At 48.5% G+C, this 26,677-nt stretch overlaps 1 protein-coding gene across 1 annotated transcript; it reads left to right on the forward strand.

Moving 5' to 3' along the window:
* Positions 1-12,986: 12,986 nt before the first annotated feature.
* Positions 12,987-16,369, forward strand: LOC142073613 (uncharacterized). The gene is made up of 9 exons (XM_075133604.1): positions 12,987-13,079; positions 14,143-14,349; positions 14,463-14,528; positions 14,625-14,675; positions 15,023-15,082; positions 15,194-15,249; positions 15,477-15,546; positions 15,741-15,787; positions 16,137-16,369. Exons 1-9 carry the CDS (start codon positions 12,987-12,989, stop codon positions 16,336-16,338), a joined length of 852 nt encoding a protein of 283 aa, XP_074989705.1. The 3' UTR covers positions 16,339-16,369.
* Positions 16,370-26,677: the final 10,308 nt, after the last annotated feature.

The following is a 26,677-nucleotide window of genomic DNA, read 5'->3' on the forward strand; positions in this document are numbered from 1 at the left end:
CTATGCTTATTGTTGAACATTATTCTATGTGTTAAAGTGTGGAAAATAACTAAACAAATGGCACTAATACCAAAACCTCCTCGCATATATAACATTGCTTAATTGTACTTAATAAAACCTTAATAGTTAAGTCTATTAATAATTAAGTATACCAACCAAAAATTTCCCTCAAATTACAATTGGAATATGACATTGATCTGTTTATAGGCACAGAGGCAAGAGGCGACCACACCGCCACTCTGTGATCAAGACGGATTGACTTTAGTCACGGGGTGGATTGTGGTGGTGCATTCATACCCCCCTTCTTCCCTGGGCCACTTGTTGATCTGGGCCGCCTGTTGATCTCAGAAATTTCCATGAAACCTCGGCCTTGGTGTATTGAGTCTGGCAGTTGAGCGCTCCTTGACTGTATCAGAAACTCTGCACAGCTGAGGCTGGGAACATACTCCTACTGTCTGGCCCGGGTGTCCAGCAGAACAACACCGAAACCTTGAGAATTCTTTAGTAATTACCACCTGGGACTGTGGCCAGGATGGAAATTTACGGATGACTAAAGCCAACCATCTTGCGAACCTATAAACGGTGGTCCTAAGTGAGGCCCTTGGAGCTCTCCTGGACCGCAGTGGCTGCACCCAGCATCTCCCTCTGAGTGGGACGCCTCTCAGAGCTTGCGATCTTTCAGGCCTGCGATATTCGGAGGACCACTGGGTCCTGGGTGAGTCCCTTTCGAAGCTCAACCCTACGCCCGTTGAGAGGGAATGCCTAGACATTCGACGTGAATATTTCTTCACTGAAATCGAGGGGAATTTTTAACAGGTATACCTTCTGTATATTTTTATATATATATATGTTTCTCTGTGTGTGTGAACTAATAGTAAGCATAATCTGTAATTAAGTTGTGATGGTAGTAGACTTACTAACCTATTTTGCAAATATTGAATAGTTAATGATTAGGCGTTACTAAAGTTTGTTAATGATTAGTTGATAACTAAGTGTTGCTAAATTGTGAATGAAACCTAGACTGTCCCTGAAATATAAACCCTTAGATGATTTTCCCTTGTATGTTTCACCCATGTAATAAGTAATAGAGTGAACCTTGCCATCGAATTCTATTAGGTTGCACCTTTATAAATCTCTATTAAAATCACTTTCTGCTAATTTCTTTGACGGTGATTCTTTAAGCGGCCTCTAAACCACTCACTCGCGACAAATTGGCGTAGTCGGCAGGATGGCAAGTAGTATCACTGATTACTTACAAAAACATGGAATAAATCCAAGTCTTAAATTCTCAGAAGAATGGGCTCGTAATAATTGGCATGATTGGGAAGCTGTGGAAAAACAACTAAAAGTAGCTAAGGGCTATATAAAAGATGGAAAAGGAATTATTTGCAAAATGTTAGGCACCTGTTTGGAAGCTGCTTATCAGTACAGAAAGAATAACAATAGAAGGGAGCAGGACCTGAAAGAAGAAACAGAAGGCAGAAAGGAAGCTGAATTAATACTGTCCTTGAAAATCGAGCAGCTGCAAAAACAGTTACAAGAAGAAAAGGAGAAATCACAAAAGTTGGAAGAAAAGATCGAGACGATGCTTATGCGGGCTCCCAATCCCCCTGACATTGTACAGATTAGGAAATTAATTGTATCCGCTGAGGAACTGGATGGTGATATTTGTGGTGATCCTGATGACTATGATGAGGGAAATGATGACCCTTTGTTCCCCTTAGATTCCTCTGAATATAAGGCTAGACCCATCATTAAAGCAAAATATATTTTAATTCCAGTTGGTCCTCGACAACAATTGGTAAAATTTTTAATAGATACGGGAGCACAAATTTCAATATTAACACAGCAAGATGCCGAGAAGCTGGGTGTACGACCTGGACGGCAAAGAGTTAAAATCACTGGAGTGAACGGAGCAAGTGTTATGTGCCAAACTGCAAAAGTTAATTTATGGCTCCCGGGTGAGAAACGTATATCATCTACTTGCTTTGCAATTAAAGATCACAATGAAAATATTTTAGGTTTCGATGTTTTGAACAGTCGAACCTGGTGTCTGCCGGACGGCAGCGTGTGGTCCTTTGGTTCGAATGTTAACCCTAACCCTGATAAAAAACAGGGAATGATAGTGCGCGTACTCCGTGCAGCTCCTGCACTCCCTGATTCAAAAATCACTAACGTCCCGCAGTATCCGATTTCTGCTGCGGCACGAGTTGGAATCTCTGAAGTAATAGCAGATCTGGAAAAATGGCACATTATTTCCAAAACCCACTCCCCATATAATTCACCAGTTTGGCCAGTGCGAAAACCAGACGGGAGGTGGCGATTAACAATTGATTATCGGTGCTTAAATGCCAACACAGCTCTGCTAACGGCTGCCGTACCTAATATTGCAACTTTAACAGCCACATTACAAGCAGTCGCACACCCATGGATGGCAGCATTAGATGTAAAGGATATGTTCTTTATGATCACTTTACAGGAAAAAGATAAAGAGAAGTTTGCTTTTACTTGGGAAGGTATACAATACACCTTTAACAGACTCCCACAGGGGTATAAACATTCACCCACAATCGCTCATGCCGCGCTTGCTGAGCTTTTACAAACAGTCTCACTTCCCCAGAATGTGAAACTGTACCAATATATAGATGATATTCTAATCGGAGGAGATTCCTCTGAAGAGGTAGGGGAAGTAGCAACAGCAGTATGGCAAGTGTTACATAATGCAGAAATTGAAATTCCCTCTGAGAAATGTCAGGGACCAAGTAAAGAAGTAAAATTTTTAGGTATTTGGTGGATTGCAGGTAGTGCAACAATTCCACCAGACACCCTAAGTAAAAGAGAACAATTGCAGATGCCCCGATCTAGAAAAGAATTACAACAGCTTATGGGTACTTTAGGATATTGGAGGAAACATGTACCTGGATTTTCTATCATTGCTCGCCCACTATATTCACTTTTACGAAAAGGAAAATCATGGGAATGGAATTCAGAACATGAAGAGGCAGTCAAAACTCTAATTCAGGAATTAAAAGCATATCAATCATTGGGACCAGTACACCCCCACGACCCTATTATAGCAGAATGGGTTTTTGCTGAACACGGTACTTACTGTAACCTGTTCCAAACTGGCCCTGGCAGACCAAAAAGACCTTTGATGTTCAGTTCGACTGCACTTAAAGAGGCAGAACAGAGATATTCCGAGTGGGAAAAAGGACTTTTGTCTTTAGTCCGAGCAGTGAAACAAGCTGAGAAAATACACCAGGAACAACCTGTACAAACCAGAGGTCCATTTAATTTATTAGAAGCAGTTCTAAAGGGGACTGCCCCCCCAGAAGGAATTGCACAAAAGCCTACAATTAGGAAATGGTATACTTATTTGACAGAAATTGCAGAGGAAATGAGTTTAACTGAAGGACACACTAAACTCTCTAAATTACAGATGCCTATAAATGCAGACCCATTAGCATTACAACAACCTTTTAAACCATCACCTATTTTAAATGCACCTCCCTTTACCGAGGGAACACCATCAGAAGATATTTGGTTTACTGATGCCTCAGCAAGGAGAATAAATGGCAGATGGCAATACAAGGCTGCTGCATTAAACATCAACACTGGCAAACAAATCATAGAAAAAGGTGAAGGTAGTGCACAAGTAGGAGAATTAAGGGCAGTTGTTCTAGCAGCACAAAACGGAGCAAAAGTGATCTATGTTGACTCCTATGCCGTGTGGGCAGGTGCCACGCAGTGGCTTTGTCAGTGGGAGGTCCTGAACTGGGAAGTAAATAGATCTCCAGTTTGGAGATCTCAAGATTGGCAACTATTACTTAAAATAGCCAGAAACACTCCATTCAAGATGGGATGGGTGAAAGCTCATGCCAAAAATAATGAACCAGCCACAAACTGGAATCAAAAGGTAGATGAATTGGCAAAAATTAGAAAAATAAAAATAGGAAATTCCTTAAATTCTGAGTGGTATCGATTGGGAGAATGGCTACATCAAAAATTAGGTCATACAGGTAAAGAAGCACTTTATTTTGTTGCACAAAGTAAGGGTTGGCCCCTAAACAGGAAAACCTGTGAAATTATTCTTACAGAATGTCCTCAATGTAGATTAAAATTACAAATGAATCACCCTGCTAAAGCACCCCCCTTACGTATCAGTCAGGGAAAGACTCTGTGGTCTACATGGCAAATTGATTACATTGGGCCACTAAAATCTTCTGCAGGATATTGATATATCCTCACAGGGGTAGAAGTAGTCTCCGGCTTGCTTATGGTAACTAAATGCCGAAAAGCTGATGGGAAAAACACAGTACGAGGACTATCTTCTTGGTTCTCTAGTCTACCTACTCCTGATGCTATCCAAAGTGATAATGGCACACATTTCACAAATAGGGAAGTGCAAGAATGGACAAAACAGAAAGAAATTCAATGGGTATTCCACACCCCCTACTACCCCCAATCAAATGGGATGATAGAACGAGCTAATGGCTTATTAAAACAGAGTCTTAAGCCACACGAAGTCCGGTGGGATACACAACTTTTCGAAGTACTCCATCAATTAAACAATCGATACGGACCCACTGGAAGCCCTGTGAGCTGAGCATTCTTTGTAAAAGCTAAATCTAATACCCCCCCTACTGATGAAGGAAAATGTCCGCTAACATTACAGCCAGGACAACCTGTTATGGTAAATTTACCACAAATTGGAACTGTGCCTATGACTTTAACTAAACCCCGTGGCCCACTGGCTTGGGAAGCTACTGATAGCAGTGGTGCAAAACATAGAATCAGTATTAGATGGATTTTTCCTTCTTTCTAAAAGGGGTAACCCGTTCGGCCTTCCCCACCGAAACGTCGTCTTTCTTTTCTTTTAAACAGGAGAAGATGAACCTATACCGATGGCAACAACAACAGCAGCAGCATCTCCCCAACCCAATTTTATTCTTCCTTTTAGTTGAGATAAGTATAATCCTTTTAGTTCAGACACAAGATCCCTGGGACCATGCACTACTAAATTACACTGGAAATATGGGAACCCTACCAACAGAAAAGACAAACCTGAACCTTGCTATTTTAGTTATACATGGGAATGAGACATGTTCAAAAGATGAATGGAGATGGGAGACAATACACCAGAAAGAAATTAAGATATCTCACAATAATTATAACATTCATCAAATTTTATCACTTCAAGCCACACCAGGGGAAGAAATAAAAATAGGGTGCTGTATAATCAATGGATCTACCCACAAAAAAACGCACTGAAATTAAAATATACTACACTGATTTTTCTAAACGTAAAGACAATGAGAAATCTTACTATAAGACACCAGAACCAGGTTGTTGGTACAATTTCACTTTCACGCAACCTGTACTCACTTTTTGCTTCTGAAGTAATTGTGGTGTAGAACTATTGTTTGATTTTATGATTAGTGAATGAAAAATTTGGAATTTGTGTACGACAGGGTGGCCGTGGATTGATGCATATGTGTCTTTTAACATACCTACATCTAATCTAAATTTATCTGCAATAGCACTACACAACAACATCACCTTTCATAGGCAGGAATGGATTATTAAAGACGAAAATGAAAACCAACAAATTCCATCCTTAAAGGGAACCAAAGGAGACACCATTTTGATAAGATGCCGAATTGAAAATCATACTAAATATATGACAACAACCTTACACATTGTTGTAAACAACATTGAAGGAAAAGACAACATACATACCTGTCCTTTTCAACAAGAATGTTGGTATACCTTTACTATATCCCATTCAGTACTCATAAGGTGTCTTTGGACAAACCCTAACTCTCATTCCAGCTTAGGTTTTCAATTCAGGATTGATACTGCACAACCACATTCACCAACTCAGCCTCCTATCAAACTGTCTCCTCACATTTATAACATTGATCCCTAGATAATCAAGAACATAGGACAACAGCAAGTGCTATTTAATCCATCGTGGTCTCTAAAACGAGTGGAGCTATCAACGCAAGTTGATATCTCTACAATTAAACCTGCTTGCTCACCATTCCTGAATACATCTTTTACAGGATGGTTAGCGTGGCTACATGGATGAACCCTCACCTCTCCAAAACAATCAAGGAGAGATGTAACTGGCATCCTAGGAACGGGACTAGGAATATTGAACAGCATGGATGCTGAAGTTTTAAGCAAACAAAATAAATTTGGCAACAAGTGATTTACATAAATTAGAACACCCATTACAATCATCTTTGACAGCATTAGGAACAAGCCAGTGGCTTTTGGCTAATATATTGCCTACATGGGAAAGAATTAATGAAAAGGACCACCAACTAATCACAAATACATTTGGCACAATTCAAAATAATATTTCTCTAGCTCTTAGCTGCATCCAGGCTCAATTATGGATACAATCTACCGTGGCAGCTATTATAAGGGAAGGTGATGAGGGCACCTTGCCCACTGAAATCCGAAAGGTAGTTTGGGATAATGCAACTAAATTTGAAAAAGAATTTCAAGCTTGGTGGCGTCTAGTCAATTTTACTTACGACTCCACTGACAGCAAAGTCACAGCTTTTGTTTTGACAATATGCAATGCTTCGGTATATATCATATACCCAATCATTGCGCTAGGATTAAATCACAATGGAACGGTACTCTACCCGTTAGAACATAGAGTATGGACCCAAAAAAATGGGAATAACTGGCAAACGATTGATGTTGATACATGTGTTTGCATGAGAAAGCTTTGTGATTCTATATTTACAGATAACGTAATTGTGGAAACATCTAACCACTCAAATATCTGTATTTGTAATTTTACTAAGATTATGGGATGCGACTTCAACTATTCAGCTCCCGTTACAACCCATCAGTTGCTACAATCAAGCTATACATGTTATCAAGATCTACTACCTACCCCCACTGGAATGAATCTTACATTAATACAAAAACTGTTACAACATGATGACCTGAGTCAATTGCTAAACCAGATTCGAAACAATGGACAAAGAACTCTGGTTACGGTCCATCATGATGCAGAGAAGATACATGATGTCCTAGAAAAGGTGAAGAAGGATGGAGAACATCACTAGTGGGATGTTTTATTTAGATAGTCACCAACACCAACAGGAACTTTGAATTGGGTTTTACATCCCATAACAATTTTATTAATTTCTATTCTGCTATGCTTATTGTTGAACATTATTCTATGTGTTAAAGTGTGGAAAATAACTAAACAAATGGCACTAATACCAAAACCTCCTCGCATATATAACATTGCTTAATTGTACTTAATAAAACCTTAATAGTTAAGTCTATTAATAATTAAGTATACCAACCAAAAATTTCCCTCAAATTACAATTGGAATATGACATTGATCTGTTTATAGGCACAGAGGCAAGAGGCGACCACACCGCCACTCTGTGATCAAGACGGATTGACTTTAGTCACGGGGTGGATTGTGGTGGTGCATTCATACCCCCCTTCTTCCCTGGGCCACTTGTTGATCTGGGCCGCCTGTTGATCTCAGAAATTTCCATGAAACCTCGGCCTTGGTGTATTGAGTCTGGCAGTTGAGCGCTCCTTGACTGTATCAGAAACTCTGCACAGCTGAGGCTGGGAACATACTCCTACTGTCTGGCCCGGGTGTCCAGCAGAACAACACCGAAACCTTGAGAATTCTTTAGTAATTACCACCTGGGACTGTGGCCAGGATGGAAATTTACGGATGACTAAAGCCAACCATCTTGCGAACCTATAAACGGTGGTCCTAAGTGAGGCCCTTGGAGCTCTCCTGGACCGCAGTGGCTGCACCCAGCATCTCCCTCTGAGTGGGACGCCTCTCAGAGCTTGCGATCTTTCAGGCCTGCGATATTCGGAGGACCACTGGGTCCTGGGTGAGTCCCTTTCGAAGCTCAACCCTACGCCCGTTGAGAGGGAATGCCTAGACATTCGACGTGAATATTTCTTCACTGAAATCGAGGGGAATTTTTAACAGGTATACCTTCTGTATATTTTTATATATATATATGTTTCTCTGTGTGTGTGAACTAATAGTAAGCATAATCTGTAATTAAGTTGTGATGGTAGTAGACTTACTAACCTATTTTGCAAATATTGAATAGTTAATGATTAGGCGTTACTAAAGTTTGTTAATGATTAGTTGATAACTAAGTGTTGCTAAATTGTGAATGAAACCTAGACTGTCCCTGAAATATAAACCCTTAGATGATTTTCCCTTGTATGTTTCACCCATGTAATAAGTAATAGAGTGAACCTTGCCATCGAATTCTATTAGGTTGCACCTTTATAAATCTCTATTAAAATCACTTTCTGCTAATTTCTTTGACGGTGATTCTTTAAGCGGCCTCTAAACCACTCACTCGCGACAGGAGCCCTAAGGCAGGCGCTGACATTAGTGCTTGCTGTAGTTGAACAAAAGCAGTGTGACATTCTGGTGTCCATTCTAGTAATTCTCCTGCTTCTTTCACAGCTTCACAAAGAGGTTTAGCAATAAGTCCAAAATTAGGTATCCACCCGGCCATTCCCAAAAAGGCTCGTAACTCTCTTCTAGATGTAGGCTCCGGTATTTGACAACCTGCTTCTTTTCATTCCAGGCCCAGACTCCGCTGGCCCTGAGCGATAGTAAATCCCAGGTAGGTCACAGTTTGTTGGGCGATCTGAGCCTTTTTCGTAGATACCGTGTATCCTGCCAATCCCAAGAAATTTAAAAGGCTGATCGTAAATTGAATAGCTTCCTCCTGAGTTCGAGTTCCCAAAAGAATGTCATCGACATACTGAAGTAAAGCGACCTCTGAATGATCCTGTGGCCATTTTTCCAGCTCTTTTGCCAGCTGATTTCCAAAAATGGTTGGTCTATTCTTAAATCCTTGTGGGAGCACAGTCCTGTGTTTGCCGACCAGTCTTTGGGTTCTCCCATTCACAAGCAAGTAACTTCTGGCTTCCAAAGTCCAATGGTATACAACAGAATGCATCTTTTAAGTCTAGTACTGTAAACCACTGATCAGATTCCTTGAGAGTTGTCAAAAGGGTATAGGGATTAGCCACTACAGGAACACTACATCCTGAACAATCTGATTTATCGCTCTCAAATCTTGAACCAATCTGTACTCATCTGTATGAGGTTTCTTTACTGGCAAAATTGGAGTATTAAATCCTGATTGGCGTTCACGTAATAATCCATAAATCAAGCATTTTTCTATTAAAGGTTCCAAACCTTTCCTAGCTTCTAGTTTAATTGGATATTGTTTCCATCTTACCGGTTCAGCTCCGGATTTTAACGCAGTTACCACCGGTTCTGCAGTCTGCGATCTTCCGGGAACTCCTGAAGCCCATACCAACGGATTCACAGCATCCAGCACAATTTCCGGAATCTCTTCAGTCTTTTCCATAGTTTCCTGCAACACAAATACTTGCGCCTCCAAGGCTTTATCTTCTGGTATATTCACATGTATTTCTCCTTTTTCAAAAGTTATTTGTGCATTTAATTTACTCAGGACATCTCTCCCAAGCAAGGGCATCGGACAACTAGGGATAGATAAAAATTTATGGGTAAATACCCGATTCCCAATTCCACATTTGAGTGGTTGAAGGAAAGGCCGTATTTCCCTTTTCCCTGTTGCCCCAACAACAGGCATGGTTTGTTAACTCAATTTGCCTTTACATGTATTTAATACTGAATAAGTTGCTCCCGGATCTATCAAAATTTTTAATTTCTCTTTCCCCAACTCTACTGTAACCAGGGGTTCCGCTGGGGAACCTTTCGAGTCTTCCCCTGGTCCCCATCAATCCGAATCCTGATCCAGAGTCAGCAAATCCGCTGCTTGCGGATCCTCCCTCTTCTGCGGAAACCTGGTTTTGTTCATAAGTAGCGGGCACCCCCTTTTCCAATATCCTTTCTGTTTATAATAAGCACATTGACCTCTGTCTATCGATGTTTTAAACCTGGCTTCCGGGGGAGGTCTAAACCCATTCCTAATATTTCTGCTTGGTGCCCGATTCTGTCTAAACCAACCATTCCCGTTTCCACTGTTTCTGTTTCCCCTCTGCGATAGCCGCCGCCAACAACTGAGCCTTTCAATTTTCCTTTTTAGCTTGTTCTTTCTCCTGTCTTGTCTTTTCCTCCTCTTCTCGGTTATTATATACTCTCCACGCTACTTCCAGCAACTTATCGATAGACCTCGCACCTCCACCCTCAATTTTCTGCAGTTTTCTTCTAATATCTGGATTCAATTGTCCTATAAAGAAAGTAACAAAAGTCAAATTATCTGGGTCCGTCCATTTTCTAGCAACTTCACACAATCTTTCATAAAAGGCCGAAGGAGTCTTGTCTTTTCCTTGAGCTACCTGATAGATCTTAGAAATGTTCTTTGGTTTAGGTATAGCATTCTTGACTCCAAATAAAACAAGTCTCTGATATTCAGTAAGCAAGAGCCTCTGTGCCTGACTGTTGGGGTCCCAGCCAGGATTTGTAGAAGGAAAATGATCCTCTAGTCTACCCGCTTGAGCGTCCTGAGCGTGGACCCTTTCTGCTTCCTCTTTTGCTTTAAGTGAAACAGTTCTCCGCTCCTCATAAGTCAACAAAGTATTCAACATCACCTGCAAGTCTCGCCAATCAGGACCATGGTTTTCTCTTATAGTTTCTAACACTTCAGTCACTTTTGCCGGATCTTCCCTGTAAGTCCTTGCCATTTCCTTCCATGGCCTTAAATCAGCCGTGGAAAAAGGGACTTTGACAACTACCGGGGCCCCTTCTGGCCCCACAGCCTGTCTCAGAGGCGCTTGTACTGCCGCTCCTCCCTTCCTAGTCCGCCTAGCTACTGGACTAAAATGATTTTCCTCTTCTTCACTGTTTCCCATCGAACTTTCTCCGTCTCCCCCCTTGGGGATACTAATAAATCCACATCCTCCTCCTCTTCAGGAGGCCCCTTAAGCTTTTTACACCTTTTTCCAATGCTACGTGCTGAACAACACTGTCTCGGCACTCGTTCTGCCTGTTTTTCTAACGCCAATACATTCGTATCTTTTGCTACCGACCCACAACCTTTTCGACTTTTACAATCATTTCTCAAAGTGAAAAACAAATCCATATACGGCACCTCATCCCATTTTCCTTTGCTTCTGCAAAATAACATTAACTGCAAAATAGTATTATAATTTAAAGTTCCATTGACAGGCCATTTTTCTTGGTCCTCTAAAGTATACATTGGCCACCATTGATTACCATACGTTATTAATTTCCTTTGCATAAGTGGATCGCCCCCATATTTTCTCCAGTGACTCAAAATACATCCTAAAGGTGAAGGTCTAATTATTCCGCCTTCCGCGGAAGTTATATTCCCCATTTGTAAACCCTTTTATAAAGTAAGACAAAATTATAGTATCCCTTACAATAATAACCAAAACAGCCAAGAATATTCCAAACTAAAATCCCTTGCTCCCGTCATCACCATACTAATGCAGGGAAAATTACCAACCAAGACCGTGGTCGCCAAAAATATTCCAAACCAAAATCCCATGCTCCGGTCATCACCATACTAACGCAGGGAAAATTACCAAGACTGCAGTCGCCAAAAATTACCAAAGATCACCAAATATATCCCACCGAAGTGTACCACTACAGGTACGACTTACCCGGGGGAACCCAAAAAAAAATAGCAATGTCTCACCCATGGATATTGACCAGCTACTCACCACCAACCGGGAGATCGCAAGGGGAGTCCCCGGAAAATTCCTCCGGTGCGCGCTGGAGTCCGACCCACGATCCTCTCCTGGCAGCGGCTGGCAGCTGAGCAAAATCCAACCCAAATCACCGTGGTCCCATCTGGGTCGCCAAAAACTGTTGTCGATTTTAAGCCCTCGAAACACACTAAACAAGCATGTTTAGAGAGGAGACATGGCTTTATTCTGCCCAGGGTGCAGGGTAGATATTTTCCACAAATCAAGCACACCGCCACAAATTCCAGGCTCTCCTTTATAGTACAAAATTAGCAAAACCACGCCTAAAGCCATGCCTAACTAATACATATTCATGAGATTATGTAAGCGTTACTTCTTATCTTCCTTGGCATTCTTCCCAGTCCTTCTGCGCTTGCGCGGGGGTCTCTGGTGGTCGTCGGTGGTCGTCTGCGGAAGTGCCCCCTCCTCATTTTGAAGCAAAGTTCAGTTTCAGGGCACAGGTTTGCTGCTTTATCAGGGACGACCCTGGCAACCATGCCAGTCTTATTAAAACAGTCTTTGAAATACAGTCTTTCAGATCATCCTGACACTGCTTTTCTCAGGGACTAAGGATGATGTATTCCAGGAAGGTTTGGGAGGAACAGAAGAGCTATATCCTTGGTAAGAAAATGACAATTCATCGTTAAGCTTATAACTGCCTTACACATTATTTACATAATTTGCCACTGTCCAAGGCTTCAGCAGGATGCTCGGGAAGAAGGCAGGGCTGTCTGCAAGTCCTTGGAGGAAAGAGTGCGGAGGATCACCCCAGCCAGCCTCTGCTCTCCCACGCTCCATGCTCCTGCGGGGAAGACGGCAAGGGGAGAGCAAACGGGGCTTTGCTCTGCTGGCCGAGGCAGCTGCCCCACCTTTGCAAGGACCTTCCTTTTCCTTCGGGTAGCGCAGAGAAAGGAGCAGTGGGAAGGGGTCCGGGAAGGGAAACAGTCCCCCTCAGGGCAGACGGCGGGAGGGAGGACGGCAGACGTCTTCCCCCCTCAGCGGGACTCTCCCTGCAACCCGCGGCAGCCCGGGCAGCAAAGCGCCTCCAGTTCCACAGCTCCCCTCAGCAAACCTCTGAGGCCAGGCCTTTGCTTTCTAGGCACAGAGGGCTCCTCCGTGGCCCTGGCAAAGGCAGGTCTGGTGGCCCTGGCTTCCTCCTTCCTCAGGGCTGCCGCCTGGTCCTCAGCAGAGGGAGCGCGGGCAGAGGGGACTCTGGCGATATGCCGTGGCTCTTGCCACCTGCGTAATGATGGCTCCCCCCACTTCTTTACAGAAGGAGCTTCCCAGGACATTTCGCTACATCAGATTCCAGGTGCAGAGCAATTGGGGAAACCCAGAGGATGTATGTACCGAGTGCAGGTTCACGGGGAGACGGCGAGCCACAACGACCACCCACAAGCCCAAGAGCTCCTTTAGGAAGCATAATAAACCAAAGATGATGTGTGGCAGCTCGACTTGTGTCTGCCGCGTGCCCTCACCCCTTCCTCACGGTGTCCCCACACGTGCCGGCAGCCGCCGCTCTCTGAGAAAGTGAGAGACCCCATTCTTCTTGGCAGCCTGCAAGCACGGTGTCTGCCTGGGCTAGAGCAGAGGGCTAGTCTTTATTTTTCCCCTTCCCGGGCTGTAGTTTGGGGGCTGGATGCTGGATCCAAACGGGGGCTGGATGCTTGAGGCCTGTGCTGGAGCCCATGCGGTGTGTCTGTCCGCGCACACCCGCGGTGCACGCGCGTGTGTGCGAGTGTCTGCATGTGCCTGCTGGGAGTACATGCACAGCCTGGCTCACGCTTGGACTTGGGGCGGGGAGCTGCCACAGCTGGACAGCCGCGGGACAGGCAAACCCCACAGGGAGATGCTGACACGCGGCGCCCGCGGTCACTCCCGCCGCTGTGCTAAGAGTAGGTGCTGAGAGTGATGCCCCGTTTCCCCGGTGGCCGCGCCTGGGCCCCACGGCACCTCTTGGCACCAGCCCCAGGGACGAGATTGCCGTGTCACAGTGGGCAGTGATGGCCGTATCACTGTGATGTCACTGTGGGCTTGTGACATGGGCGCCCCAGCGGGTACAAAGGAGGCTGCTCCCAGAGCTGGGGGAGCATCTCGAGGAGAACCTCGGTGCTGCTGGGCAGGAGTTTGGAGAGTACTCGCCAACGACCTGTCCTGTCCGCCGTGCAGTGGAAGGCCCCCGACGGGAGAGAGGAGGGTGAGGGCAGAGTACCCCACAGTCCCCGCAACCCTCGGCTGGGCAAGGGGGTGGCCGGGGGTCTGTGTGTGGCTGTGAGCAGTGGGGGGAAGGCAGGAGCCTGGGCTGAGGCAGGGCCAGGTGGGGAGGAGGACGCGTGTGCTGCTGGGTATGGTGGGGGACCAAAAGGAAGTGGGTCCTGGGGGTTGGGGGCGTGTTGACCTCACAGGGTGGGACGTTCATGCTGGAGGTGTCATTGCAGGGGCCCCACGGGCAGGAGGGACCCCATGAGCACCCGGCACAGCACGGATGGGGAAGCTCCTCCTTTCCCCAGCGGTCACTGGTGCCCCCCACCACCTCCTGCCACGTGCCCAGCACCCAGCTAGCACAGGCTGAGCCGGGTACAGGGCGACGGGGCGTGCAGGATCCTGGCCAGGTGCGGGTGTGCAGATGGCTGATGGGCGCTGGGACATGGGAAGCTGGGGCAGCGCCACGTGCGAGGGGGCGTATGTCTGTGGCAGGGAATCTGATGGTTCCCCATTCCTGCAGGAAGCTGAGGCTCCGGGCACTGATCAAGGAGCCAGCCAAGATTCTGTGCAGAGCTCCACACCAATGGTAAGCAGCAAGGAGCGGAGGTGGTGTGGAGTGGCTCCCGGTCTGTGGGGGCTGGGGCTGCAGACCCTGAGCCTCTGCTCTGCTGTCCGCATGCAGGGGGAGATCCATCAGGATCTGCATGATACGATACAGAAGCTCAACAGTAAGGTTGGTGTCCTCTGCTCTGCCCATGTCCCAGAGGTGTGTCGGCTGGGGCTGAGAGGTTTGAAGGGACTTCTGGAGGTCGTCTTGTCTTGTCCGAGCCCCCTGCTCAAGGAGCGTCACCTGGCGCCAGTTGCCCAGTGGCTGTGGGCAAAAGCGTGATTGGGGAGGACATTTTCCCTAGAATATGGGGGCGTCCATGACTTCCCTATGCCTGGCCTTGTGAGTCACCCAGTCTCCCAGGGCCCTGGAGCAGTGGGGTAGCGAGTGGGCACGGCCCTGGGGCTGGGGAGGGGCGAGGGTGCCCAGGTCCCCAGCCCAGCCGCCCGCATGGGACGCCCATTGTTTTGCAGTTGGGAAAGCACTACGCCCAGATGGTGGCCTGGCTGCAGGAGGATAAGCAGCAGAATGAGGTAGTGTTGAAAGGGCTGGGGGAAAACGGGTGGGTGCCCACGGGCCCTGGAGTGGGGGGATCGGAGAAGGGCGGCAGCAGGCTCGGGCACTCAGACCCTTCCTTCTCCCAGGTGCTGCATCAGGAAATAAAGCAGCTTGAAGAGGCACTGGAGCAGGAAGAGATCTGGTGAGTTGGGCCCCTCGCCCCACACGGGTGTCCGGGGGGTCTCTGCAGCCCCTGGCGTGATGGGGCTGCCAACGCTAGTGCCAGGCACTGGGGTGGGGGGAATGTGCAGCACGCGGTGTGACAGGGAAGCCCAATCCCTGTCTGGCGTGGTGTATGTTTGGAAGGGGCCCCCTCACGTGGCCATGGAGGTCTGTAACTCGTCTATAACGAAGCCCTGTTGCCTGCAGCCAGCAGCAGAGGAAGAAGGAGGCAGAGGCGCCAGGGACTGTGCTGCCGGAGGTGGTGGAAGCACAGCTGGTAAGGGGGAGAGCCTGTGCCAGCCCCTGCCCCGGCCAGCGTGGGTCTCGCTGGGGAGAGGGCTCCAGGGAGGTCACAGCCACGCAGGGGCTATACTCCTGCGCACGGCGGAGGCCAGGGGCACCGTGCAACTCCAGGTGTCCCGACCCTGCGGCAGTGCTTGACAAGTGTCCTTGCTCTGTGTTGACCTGCAGGAGAGAGACATGCTGGCGAGGAGACGCGGCTTCATTTACTGGCTGCAGTGAGTGTCCCCATGGGTCCCCTGTGCCCTGCGGCCCGCTCCCGGGCAGCAGGTGGGATGGGCCGGACACCTGCTCCAGCCGGCGGGGCTCACAGGTCCAGGCTGCTGGGGAGCCACTGGCCGGCTGTGGGCTTTGCAGCTGGGAAGTGCTCAGCGTCGGTTTTCCCTGGGCCGGGGTGTTTTCCCAGGCTGGTGGACTCCCACGTCCCACCCTGCCTGAGGGAGCAATGAGAAACATCTGGGGAGAAAGCCCATGGGGCTCCCAGAACGACCTCCTCCATCCCGAAGGCAAGATGGGGTTGGGGTGCATCCACCCTGCCCTGTCTCTCGTCCCTCTTCTGCCCCACAGGACACTCTGCCTGCTCTTGGTGGGCCTGCAGCTGGCCGTCGGCTTCGCTCTGGCTGCTGCGGTGCTCTACGCCTCCTGGTACGACCCCGAGCTCTTCTACCGCCTGCTGTTGCGTGTGCTGTGTGAGGAGACCTACGCCCACCTGGCATATGCACTGGGAGAGATCCTGCCTGTGGTCAGTGAAGGGCTGCTGCCCTTTTGACAGCCCCCCCAATAAAGCTTTTCCTATCTCCACCTCCGTGGGCTTGCGCGTATTCGTTGGGGCGCAGGGAGAGGGTCTTGCCCCACGAGCCGGTCCCCGCAGCCCCTCGAGGCCAGGCCCAGTCTCACCCGCGAGGCACTGGGTGCCACCACCCGCCTGCCGCAAGCCACCTCCCTGCGTGCCAGCCTCACCTGCCCTCCATCCCCGGAGTATTTAGGACGCTGTATCATCAGGTGCAAACCCCCTCTTCTCAGGCCACGGGAGTTTTTTCACTCCACCTTTTTGGCAGCCGTTCAGCACCGTGCAGGCCAACCCCTGTAAGCCTGTCTGAGAGTACTCGGGCTGCAGCAGCCAGGGACACATTTACACGCAGGCCGACAAACGTTATCACCCACAGCCCCCTAGACCCCCCATGCCCTCTCCTTTCCTCCCCACAGCCCCTCACGACCCCAGTCTTTGAAATACAGCCTTTGTTATATGTTTAGGTCATCCTGACACTGCTTATCTCAGGGACTAAGGATCATAGAATCATAGAATCATAGAATCATACAGGTTGGAAAAGACCTCTAAGATCATCGTGTCCAACCGTCAACCCAACGCACCATGCCCACTACACCATGTCCCTAAGGGCCTCATCTACACGTCTTTTAAATACCTCCAGGGATGGTGACTCAACCACTTCCCTGGGCAGCCTGTTCCAAGGCCTCACCACTCTTTCAGTAAAGAAATTTCTCCTAATGTTCAATCTAAACCTCCCTTGGTGCAACTTGAGGCCATTTCCTCTCGTCCTATCGCTAGTTACTTGGCAGAAGAGACCAACACCCACCTCGCTACAACCTCCTTTCAGGTAGTTGTGAGGTCTCCCCTCAGCCTCCTCTTCTCCAGGCTAAACAACCCCAGTTCCCTCAGCCGCTCCTCATAAGGCTTGTGCTCCAGGCCCTTCACCAGCTTCGTTGCCCTCCTCTGGACACGCTCCAGCACCTCCATGTCCTTCTTGTAGTGAGGGGCCCAAAACTGAACACAATATTCGAGGTGCGGCCTCACCAGTGCCGAGTACAGGGGCACGATCACCTCCCTACTCCTGCTGGCCACACTATTTCTGATACAGGCCAGGATGCCGTTGGCCTTCTTGGCCACCTGAGCACACTGCCGGCTCATGTTCAGCCGGCTGTCAATCAGCACCCCCAGGTCCTTTTCCTCTGGGCAGCTTTCCAGCCACTCTTCCCCAAGCCTGTAGCGTTGCCTGGGGTTGTTGTGGCCGAAGTGCAGGACCCGGCACTTGGCCTTGTTGAACCTCATACAGTTGGCCTCGGCCCATCGATCCAGCCTGTCCAGGTCCCTCTGCAGAGCCTTCCTACCCTCGAGCAGATCAACACTCCCGCCCAACTTGGTGTCATCTGCAAACTTACTGAGGGAGCACTCGATCCCCTCGTCCAGATCATTGATGAAGATATTGAACAGGACCGGCCCCAGTACTGAGCCCTGGGGAACACTGCTCGTGACCGGCCGCCAACTGGATTTAACTCCGTTGACCACAACTCTCTGGGCTCGGCCGTCCAGCCAGTTTTTTACCCAGCGAAGAGTGGACCTGTCTAGGCCGTGAGCCGCCAGCTTCTCTAGGAGAATGCTGTGGGAGACAGTGTCAAAGGCTTTACTGAAGTCCAAGTAGACCACATCCACTGCCTTTCCCTCATCCACTAGGCGGGTCACCTGGTCATAGAAGGAGATCAGGTTGGTCAAGCAGGACCCGCCTTCCATGAACCCGTGCTGGCTGGGCCTGATCCCCTGGTTGTCCCGGACATGGCTCGTGAGCACCCTCAAAACCAACCGCTCCATGATCTTCCCCGGCACCGAGGTCAGGCTGACCGGCCTGTAGTTCCCCGGATCCTCCCTCCGGCCCTTCTTGGAGATGGGAGTCACATTGGCGAGCCTCCAGTCGTCCGGGACCTCCCCAGTTAACCAGGACTGCTGGTAAATGATGGAGAGCGGCTCGGCAAGCTCCTCCGCCAGCTCCCTCAGTACCCTCGGGTGGATCCCATCCGGCCCCATAGACTTGTGAACGTCCAGGTGGCATAGCAGGTCATGAACTTCATCCTCTTGAATTATGGGGGGTTTATCCTGCTCGTCGTCCTTGTCTTCCAGCTCAGGGGGCTGAGTACCCTGAGGATAACCACTCTGACTACTAAAGACTGAGGCAAAGAAGGCGTTGAGTACCTCAGCCTTTTCCTCGTCCTTGGTGGCAACGTTCCCCCCCGCATCCAATAGAGGATGGAGATTCTCCTTGGCTCCCCTTTTGTCATTAACATACTTATAAAAGCATTTTTTGTTGTCTCTCACGACAGTGGCCAGGTTGAGTTCTAGCCGGGCTTTTGCCTTTCTAATTTCCTCTCTGCACGACCTAACGTGATCCCTGTACTCTTCCTGAGTTGCCTGCCCCTTCTTCCACAAGTGATAAACTCTCCTTTTTTTCCTGAGTCCCAGCCAGAGCTCCCCGTTCAGCCAGGCCGGTCGCCTTCCCCGCCCGTTCTTCTTGCGGCACATGGGGACAGCCCGCTCCTGCGCCTTTAAGACTTCCTTCTTGAAGAACGTCCAGCCTTCCTGGACCCCTTTGCCCTTCAGGACTGCCTCCTCCCAAGGGACCCTCTCGACCAGTGTCCTGAGCAGGCCAAAGTCCGCCCGCCGGAAGTCCATGGTAGCGGTTTTGCTGGCCCCCCTCTTTACTTCACCAAGTATCGAGAATTCTACCATTTCATGGTCGCTAAGCCCAAGCCGGCCTCCGACCACCACATCTCCCACCAGCCCTTCTCTGTTCGTGAACAGCAGGTCAAGCGAGGCACCTCCCCTGGTGGGCTCGCTTACCAGCTGCATCAGGAAGTTATCCTCCACACACTCCAGGAACCTCCTCGACTGTTTCCTCTCTGCCGTGTGGTATTTCCAGCAGACGTCCGGAAAGTTGAAGTCCCCCACGAGAACAAGGGCTAGCGACTGGGAGACTTCTGCCAGCCTCTGGTAGAATATTTCATCTGCCTCCTCGTCCTGGCTAGGTGGTCTATAACAGACTCCCAGCAGGATATCTGCCTTGTTGGCCTTCCCCCTCATCCTTACCCACAAGCATTCGACCTCGTCATCACTACCATCGAGCTCTAGACAGTCGAAGCACTCCCTAACATACAGGGCTACTCCACCTCCTCTCCTTCCTCGCCTGTCCCTTCTGAAGAGCTTATAGCCATCCATTGCAGCACTCCAATCGTGCGACTCATCCCACCACGTTTCCGTGATGGCGACTAAGTCATAGCTACCCCGCTGCACAATGGCTTCCAGCTCCTCCTGTTTGCCGCCCATGCTGCGTGCATTGGTATAGATGCACTTGAGCTGGGCTGCCGATTTCTCCCCCGACAATGGCGTGCGGTCCCTAGGCTCGTCTCTAGCGAGCCTGGTTTTATCCCCTTCCCCCTTCGAATCTAGTTTAAAGCCCTCTCGATGAGCCTGGCCAACTCACACGCGAGAATCCTTTTCCCCCTGCGAGACAGCTGAACTCCGTCCGTCGCCAGCAGGCCCGGTGCCGTGTAAACCTCCCCGTGGTCAAAGAAGCCAAAATTCTGCCAATGGCACCAGCCCCTGAGCCACGTGTTGATCCGATGAGTTTTCCTGTTCCTTTCAGTGTTCCGCCCTGCCACTAAAGGGATCGAGGAAAACACTAGCTGTGCTCCCGATCCTCCCACCAGTCGCCCCAGCGCCCTGAAGTCCCTTTTGATCCCTTCGGGACTTCTCCCTGCAACCTCCTCACTGCCAGCCTGTATAACCAGTAGTGGGTAGTAATCGGAGGCCTGCACGAGACTGGGGACCTTCCTAGTAATGTCCTTCACCCGGGCCCCAGGGAGGCAGCAGACTTCCCTGTGGGATGGGTCCGGCCGACAAATTGGGCCCTCGGTCCCCCTCAGGAGGGAATCACCAATGACAATTACCCTCCTTTTTTTCTTAGCGGAGGCAGTCGTAATTTGTGGGGCTGGCTGCCTCGCCTCGGGCAACCCCCTGGATGGGCCTTCATCTTCGTCCTCGTTCGTCTGGCCCTCAAGTTCCAGAGCCCCATATCTGTTGTGTAGGGGCAGCTGGGAAGGTTGAGGCGAGGAAGGCCGGCCGGGGGTTCGCCTGGCACCCCGAGCAGGGACCTGTGTCCATTCCCCTCCATCGCCTGGGTCTCCTCCTTCTGCCTGGTGGCAAGAGGGCAGGGGTTCTTCCGCTTCTTGCGGAGCCTCCGTGTGCTGCTCTTGCCTCAAGGACGGCAGGGTGCGGCTCGACCAATCTATCTCCCTCTCACGCTCCTTGATGCTCCTTAGCCTCTCCACTTCCTCCTTCAGCTCTGCCACCAGGCTGAGCAGATCATCCACCTGGTCGCAGCGCACACAGGCATCGTCTCTGCTGCCCTCCTGTGCAAGGGACAGCCTCAGGCACTCCCTGCAGCCGGAGGCCTGGACAGATGTGTGTTTGCTGCTTGATCAGCATGTTGATTGCCTAAAATCTTGGGAGTATTTCCAGACTGGTGAGCCCTGCAGTGCATTCTTGCTGTTTGCTTAGGTAACCGTATAACTTGTAATAACTTCTTTATGAGTTCTCCATATTTTATTGGAGTTCCTTGTGATGTCAGAGGACCTCGTTCTTTCCAAATGGCTCCATGAGCATGAACTATCCCGAATACAAATTTAGAGTCTGTCCATATATTGGCAAAATAGCCTTCTGCCAGTTCTAAAGCTCTTATTAGTGCAAGCAGTTCTGCTTTTTGTGCTGAAGTATTTGCAGGAAGGGGTTTAGCTTCCAATTCAGCATTATTCCTTACAACGGCGTAGCCAGCTTTCCGAACTGCATTTATCGCAAAACTACTTCCATCTACAACTCAATTTAGGTCCGAATCATTTATGGGTGTATCTTTCAAATCGACTCGACTAGAGTACACGTGTTCAATAGTCTTAAGACAGTCATTTTGTGTTAATTCTGTATCACCTGGGACAGGTAACACAATTGCAGGATTTAAAGTTGTAGTTACTTTCAATTCCATATCATCTGCTCTAACAGGAGAGCTTGATACTTCATCGTTCTGCTGGGAGATAACCAACGTCCCCCTTTTTGTTCCAATACGGCAGTCACTGCATGTGGTACCTGTACCAGTATTTTCTGTCCCAGAGTCAATTTCCTGGCTTCCGGAATCAGCAGAACAGTGGCGCCTACTGCTCGCAAGCACGACGGCCATCCTTTACTAACTTGGTCCAATTGTTTAGAAAAGTACCCCACTGGTCTCTTCCATGATCCTATTTGTTGTACCAAAACTCCTGAAGCAATATGGCACCTCTCATGTCCATAAAGTTCAAAAGGTTTTTCCAGATTAGGGAGCCCTAAGGCAGGCGCTGACGTTAGTGCTTGCTGTAGTTGAACAAAAGCAGTGTGACACTCTGGTGTCCATTCTAGTAATTCTCCTGCTTCTTTCACAGCTTCACAAAGAGGTTTAGCAATAAGTCCAAAATTAGGTATCCACCCGGCCATTCCCAAAAAGGCTCGTAACTCTCTTCTAGATGTAGGCTCTGGTATTTGACAACCTGCTTCTTTTCATTCCAGGCCCAGACTCCGCTGGCCCTGAGCGATAGTAAATCCCAGGTAGGTCACAGTTTGTTGGCGATCTGAGCCTTTTTCGTAGATACCGTGTATCCTGCCAATCCCAAGAAATTTAAAAGGCTGCTCGTAAATTGAATAGCTTCCTCCTGAGTTCGAGTTCCCAAAAGAATGTCATCGACATACTGAAGTAAAGCGACCTCTGAATGATCCTGTGGCCATTTTTCCAGCTCTTTTGCCAGCTGATTTCCAAAAATGGTTGGTCTATTCTTAAATCCTTGTGGGAGCACAGTCCTGTGTTTGCCGACCAGTCTTTGGGTTCTCCCATTCACAAGCAAGTAACTTCTGGCTTCCAAAGTCCAATGGTATACAACAGAATGCATCTTTTAAGTCTAGTACTGTAAACCACTGATCAGATTCCTTGAGAGTTGTCAAAAGGGTATAGGGATTAGCCACTACAGGAACACTACATCCTGAACAATCTGATTTATCGCTCTCAAATCTTGAACCAATCTGTACTCATCTGTATGAGGTTTCTTTACTGGCAAAATTGGAGTATTAAATCCTGATTGGCGTTCACGTAATAATCCATAAATCAAGCATTTTTCTATTAAAGGTTCCAAACCTTTCCTAGCTTCTAGTTTAATTGCATATTGTTTCCATCTTACCGGTTCAGCTCCGGATTTTAACGCAGTTACCACTGGTTCTGCAGTCTGCGACCTTCCAGGAACTCCTGAAGCCCATACCAACGGATTCACAGCATCCAGCACAATTTCCGGAATCTCTTCAGTCTTTTCCATAGTTTCCTGCAACACAAATACTTGCGCCTCCAAGGCTTTATCTTCTGGTATATTCACATGTATTTCTCCTTTTTCAAAAGTTATTTGTGCATTTAATTTACTCAGGACATCTCTCCCAAGCAAGGGCATCGGACAACTAGGGATAGATAAAAATTTATGGGTAAATACCCGATTCCCAATTCCACATTTGAGTGGTTGAAGGAAAGGCCGTATTTCCCTTTTCCCTGTTGCCCCAACAACAGGCATGGTTTGTTAACTCAATTTGCCTTTACATGTATTTAATACTGAATAAGTTGCTCCCGGATCTATCAAAATTTTTAATTTCTCTTTCCCCAACTCTACTGTAACCAGGGGTTCCGCTGGGGAACCTTTCGAGTCTTCCCCTGGTCCCCATCAATCCGAATCCTGATCCAGAGTCAGCAAATCCGCTGCTTGCGGATCCTCCCTCTTCTGCGGAAACCTGGTTTTGTTCATAAGTAGCGGGCACTCCCTTTTCCAATATCCTTTCTGTTTACAATAAGCACATTGACCTCTGTCTATCGATGTTTTAAACCTGGCTTCCGGGGGAGGTCTAAACCCATTCCTAATATTTCTGCTTGGTGCCCGATTCTGTCTAAACCAACCATTCCCGTTTCCACTGTTTCTGTTTCCCCTCTGCGATAGCCGCCGCCAACAACTGAGCCTTTCAATTTTCCTTTTTAGCTTGTTCTTTCTCCTGTCTTGTCTTTTCCTCCTCTTCTCGGTTATTATATACTCTCCACGCTACTTCCAGCAACTTATCGATAGACCTCGCACCTCCACCCTCAATTTTCTGCAGTTTTCTTCTAATATCTGGATTCAATTGTCCTATAAAGAAAGTAACAAAAGTCAAATTATCTAGGTCCGTCCATTTTCTAGCAACTTCACACAATCTTTCATAAAAGGCCGAAGGAGTCTTGTCTTTTCCTTGAGCTACCTGATAGATCTTAGAAATGTTCTTTGGTTTAGGTATAGCATTCTTGACTCCAAATAAAACAAGTCTCTGATATTCAGTAAGCAAGAGCCTCTGTGCCTGACTGTTGGGGTCCCAGCCAGGATTTGTAGAAGGAAAATGATCCTCTAGTCTACCCGCTTGAGCGTCCTGAGCGTGGACCCTTTCTGCTTCCTCTCTTGCTTTAAGTGAAACAGTTCTCCACTCCTCATAAGTCAACAAAGTATTCAACATCACCTGCAAGTCTCGCCGATCAGGACCATGGTTTTCTCTTATAGTTTCTAACACTTCAGTCACTTTTGCCGGATCTTCCCTGTAAGTCCTTGCCATTTCCTTCCATGGCCTTAAATCAGCCGTGGAAAAAGGGACTTTGACAACTACCGGGGCCCCTTCTGGCCCCACAGCCTGTCTCAGAGGCGCTTGTACTGCCGCTCCTCCCTTCCTAGTCCGCCTAGCTACTGGACTAAAATGATTTTCCTCTTCTTCACTGTTTCCCATCGAACTTTCTCCGTCTCCCCCCTTGGCGATACTAATAAATCCACATCCTCCTCCTCTTCAGGAGGCCCCTTAAGCTTTTTACACCTTTTTCCAATGCTACGTGCTGAACAACACTGTCTCGGCACTCGTTCTGCCTGTTTTTCTAACGCCAATACATTCGTATCTTTTGCTACCGACCCACAACCTTTTCGACTTTTATAATCATTTCTCAAAGTGAAAAACAAATCCATATACGGCACCTCATCCCATTTTCCTTTGCTTCTGCAAAATAACATTAACTGCAAAATAGTATTATAATTTAAAGTTCCATTGACAGGCCATTTTTCTTGGTCCTCTAAAGTATACATTGGCCACCATTGATTACCATACATTATTAATTTCCTTTGCATAAGTGGATCGTCCCCATATTTTCTCCAGTGACTCAAAATACATCCTAAAGGTGAAGGTCTAATTATTCCGCCTTCCGCGGAAGTTATATTCCCCATTTGTAAACCCTTTTATAAAGTAAGACAAAACTATAGTATCCCTTACAATAATAACCAAAACAGCCAAGAATATTCCAAACTAAAATCCCTTGCTCCCGTCATCACCATACTAATGCAGGGAAAATTACCAACCAAGACCGTGGTCGCCAAAAATATCCCAAACCAAAATCCCATGCTCCGGTCATCACCATACTAACGCAGGGAAAATTACCAAGACTGCGGTCGCCAAAAATTACCAAAGATCACCAAATATATCCCACCGAAGTGTACCACTACAGGTACGACTTACCTGGGGGAACCCAAAAAAAAATAGCAATGTCTCACCCATGGATATTGACCAGCTACTCACCACCAACCGGGAGATCGCAAGGGGAGTCCCCGGAAAATTCCTCTGGTGCGCGCTGGAGTCCGATCCACGATCCTCTCCCGGCAGCGGCTGGCAGCTGAGCAAAATCCAACCCAAATCACCGTGGTCCCATCTGGGTCGCCAAAAACTGTTGTCGATTTTAAGCCCTCGAAACACACTAAACAAGCATGTTTAGAGAGGAGACATGGCTTTATTCTGCCCAGGGTGCAGGGTAGCAAGCACACCGCCACAAATTCCAGGCTCTCCTTTATAGTACAAAATTAGCAAAACCACGCCTAAAGCCATGCCTAACTAATACATATTCATGAGATTATGTAAGCGTTACTTCTTATCTTCCTTGGCATTCTTCCCAGTCCTTCTGCGCTTGCGCGGGGGTCTCTGGTGGTCGTCGGTGGTCGTCTGCGGAAGTGCCCCCTCCTCATTTTGAAGCAAAGTTCAGTTTCAGGGCACAGGTTTGCTGCTTTATCAGGGACGACCCTGGCAACCATGCCAGTCTTATTAAAACAGTCTTTGAAATACAGTCTTTCAGATCATCCTGACACTGCTTTTCTCAGGGACTAAGGATGATGTATTCCAGGAAGGTTTGGGAGGAACAGAAGAGCTATATCCTTGGTAAGAAAATGACAATTCATCGTCAAGCTTATAACTGCCTTACACATTATTTACATAATTTGCCACTGTCCAAGGCTTCAGCAGGATGCTCGGGAAGAAGGCAGGGCTGTCTGCAAGTCCTTGGAGGAAAGAGTGCGGAGGATCACCCCAGCCAGCCTCTGCTCTCCCACGCTCCATGCTCCTGCGGGGAAGACGGCAAGGGGAGAGCAAACGGGGCTTTGCTCTGCTGGCCGAGGCAGCTGCCCCATCTTTGCAAGGGCCTTCCTTTTCCTTCGGGTAGCGCAGAGAAAGGAGCAGTGGGAAGGGGTCCGGGAAGGGAAACAGTCCCCCTCAGGGCAGACGGCGGGAGGGAGGACGGCAGACGTCTTCCCCCCTCAGCGGGACTCTCCCTGCAACCCGCGGCAGCCCGGGCAGCAAAGCGCCTCCAGTTCCACAGCTCCCCTCAGCAAACCTCTGAGGCCAGGCCTTTGCTTTCTAGGCACAGAGGGCTCCTCCGTGGCCCTGGCAAAGGCAGGTCTGGTGGCCCTGGCTTCCTCCTTCCTCAGGGCTGCCGCCTGGTCCTCAGCAGAGGGAGCGCGGGCAGAGGGGACTCTGGCGATATGCCGTGGCTCTTGCCACCTGCGTAATGATGGCTCCCCCCACTTCTTTACAGAAGGAGCTTCCCAGGACATTTTGCTACATCAGATTCCAGGTGCAGAGCAACTGGGGAAACCCAGAGGATGTATGTACCGAGTGCAGGTTCACGGGGAGACGGCGAGCCACAACGACCACCCACAAGCCCAAGAGCTCCTTTAGGAAGCATAATAAACCAAAGATGATGTGTGGCAGCTCGACTTGTGTCTGCCGCGTGCCCTCACCCCTTCCTCACGGTGTCCCCACACGTGCCGGCAGCCGCCGCTCTCTGAGAAAGTGAGAGATCCCATTCTTCTTGGCAGCCTGCAAGCACGGTGTCTGCCTGGGCTAGAGCAGAGGGCTAGTCTTTATTTTTCCCCTTCCCGGGCTGTAG

This window comes from Calonectris borealis, chromosome 30 (genome assembly GCF_964195595.1).
Source record: "Calonectris borealis chromosome 30, bCalBor7.hap1.2, whole genome shotgun sequence".
Taxonomy (NCBI): domain Eukaryota; kingdom Metazoa; phylum Chordata; class Aves; order Procellariiformes; family Procellariidae; genus Calonectris; species Calonectris borealis.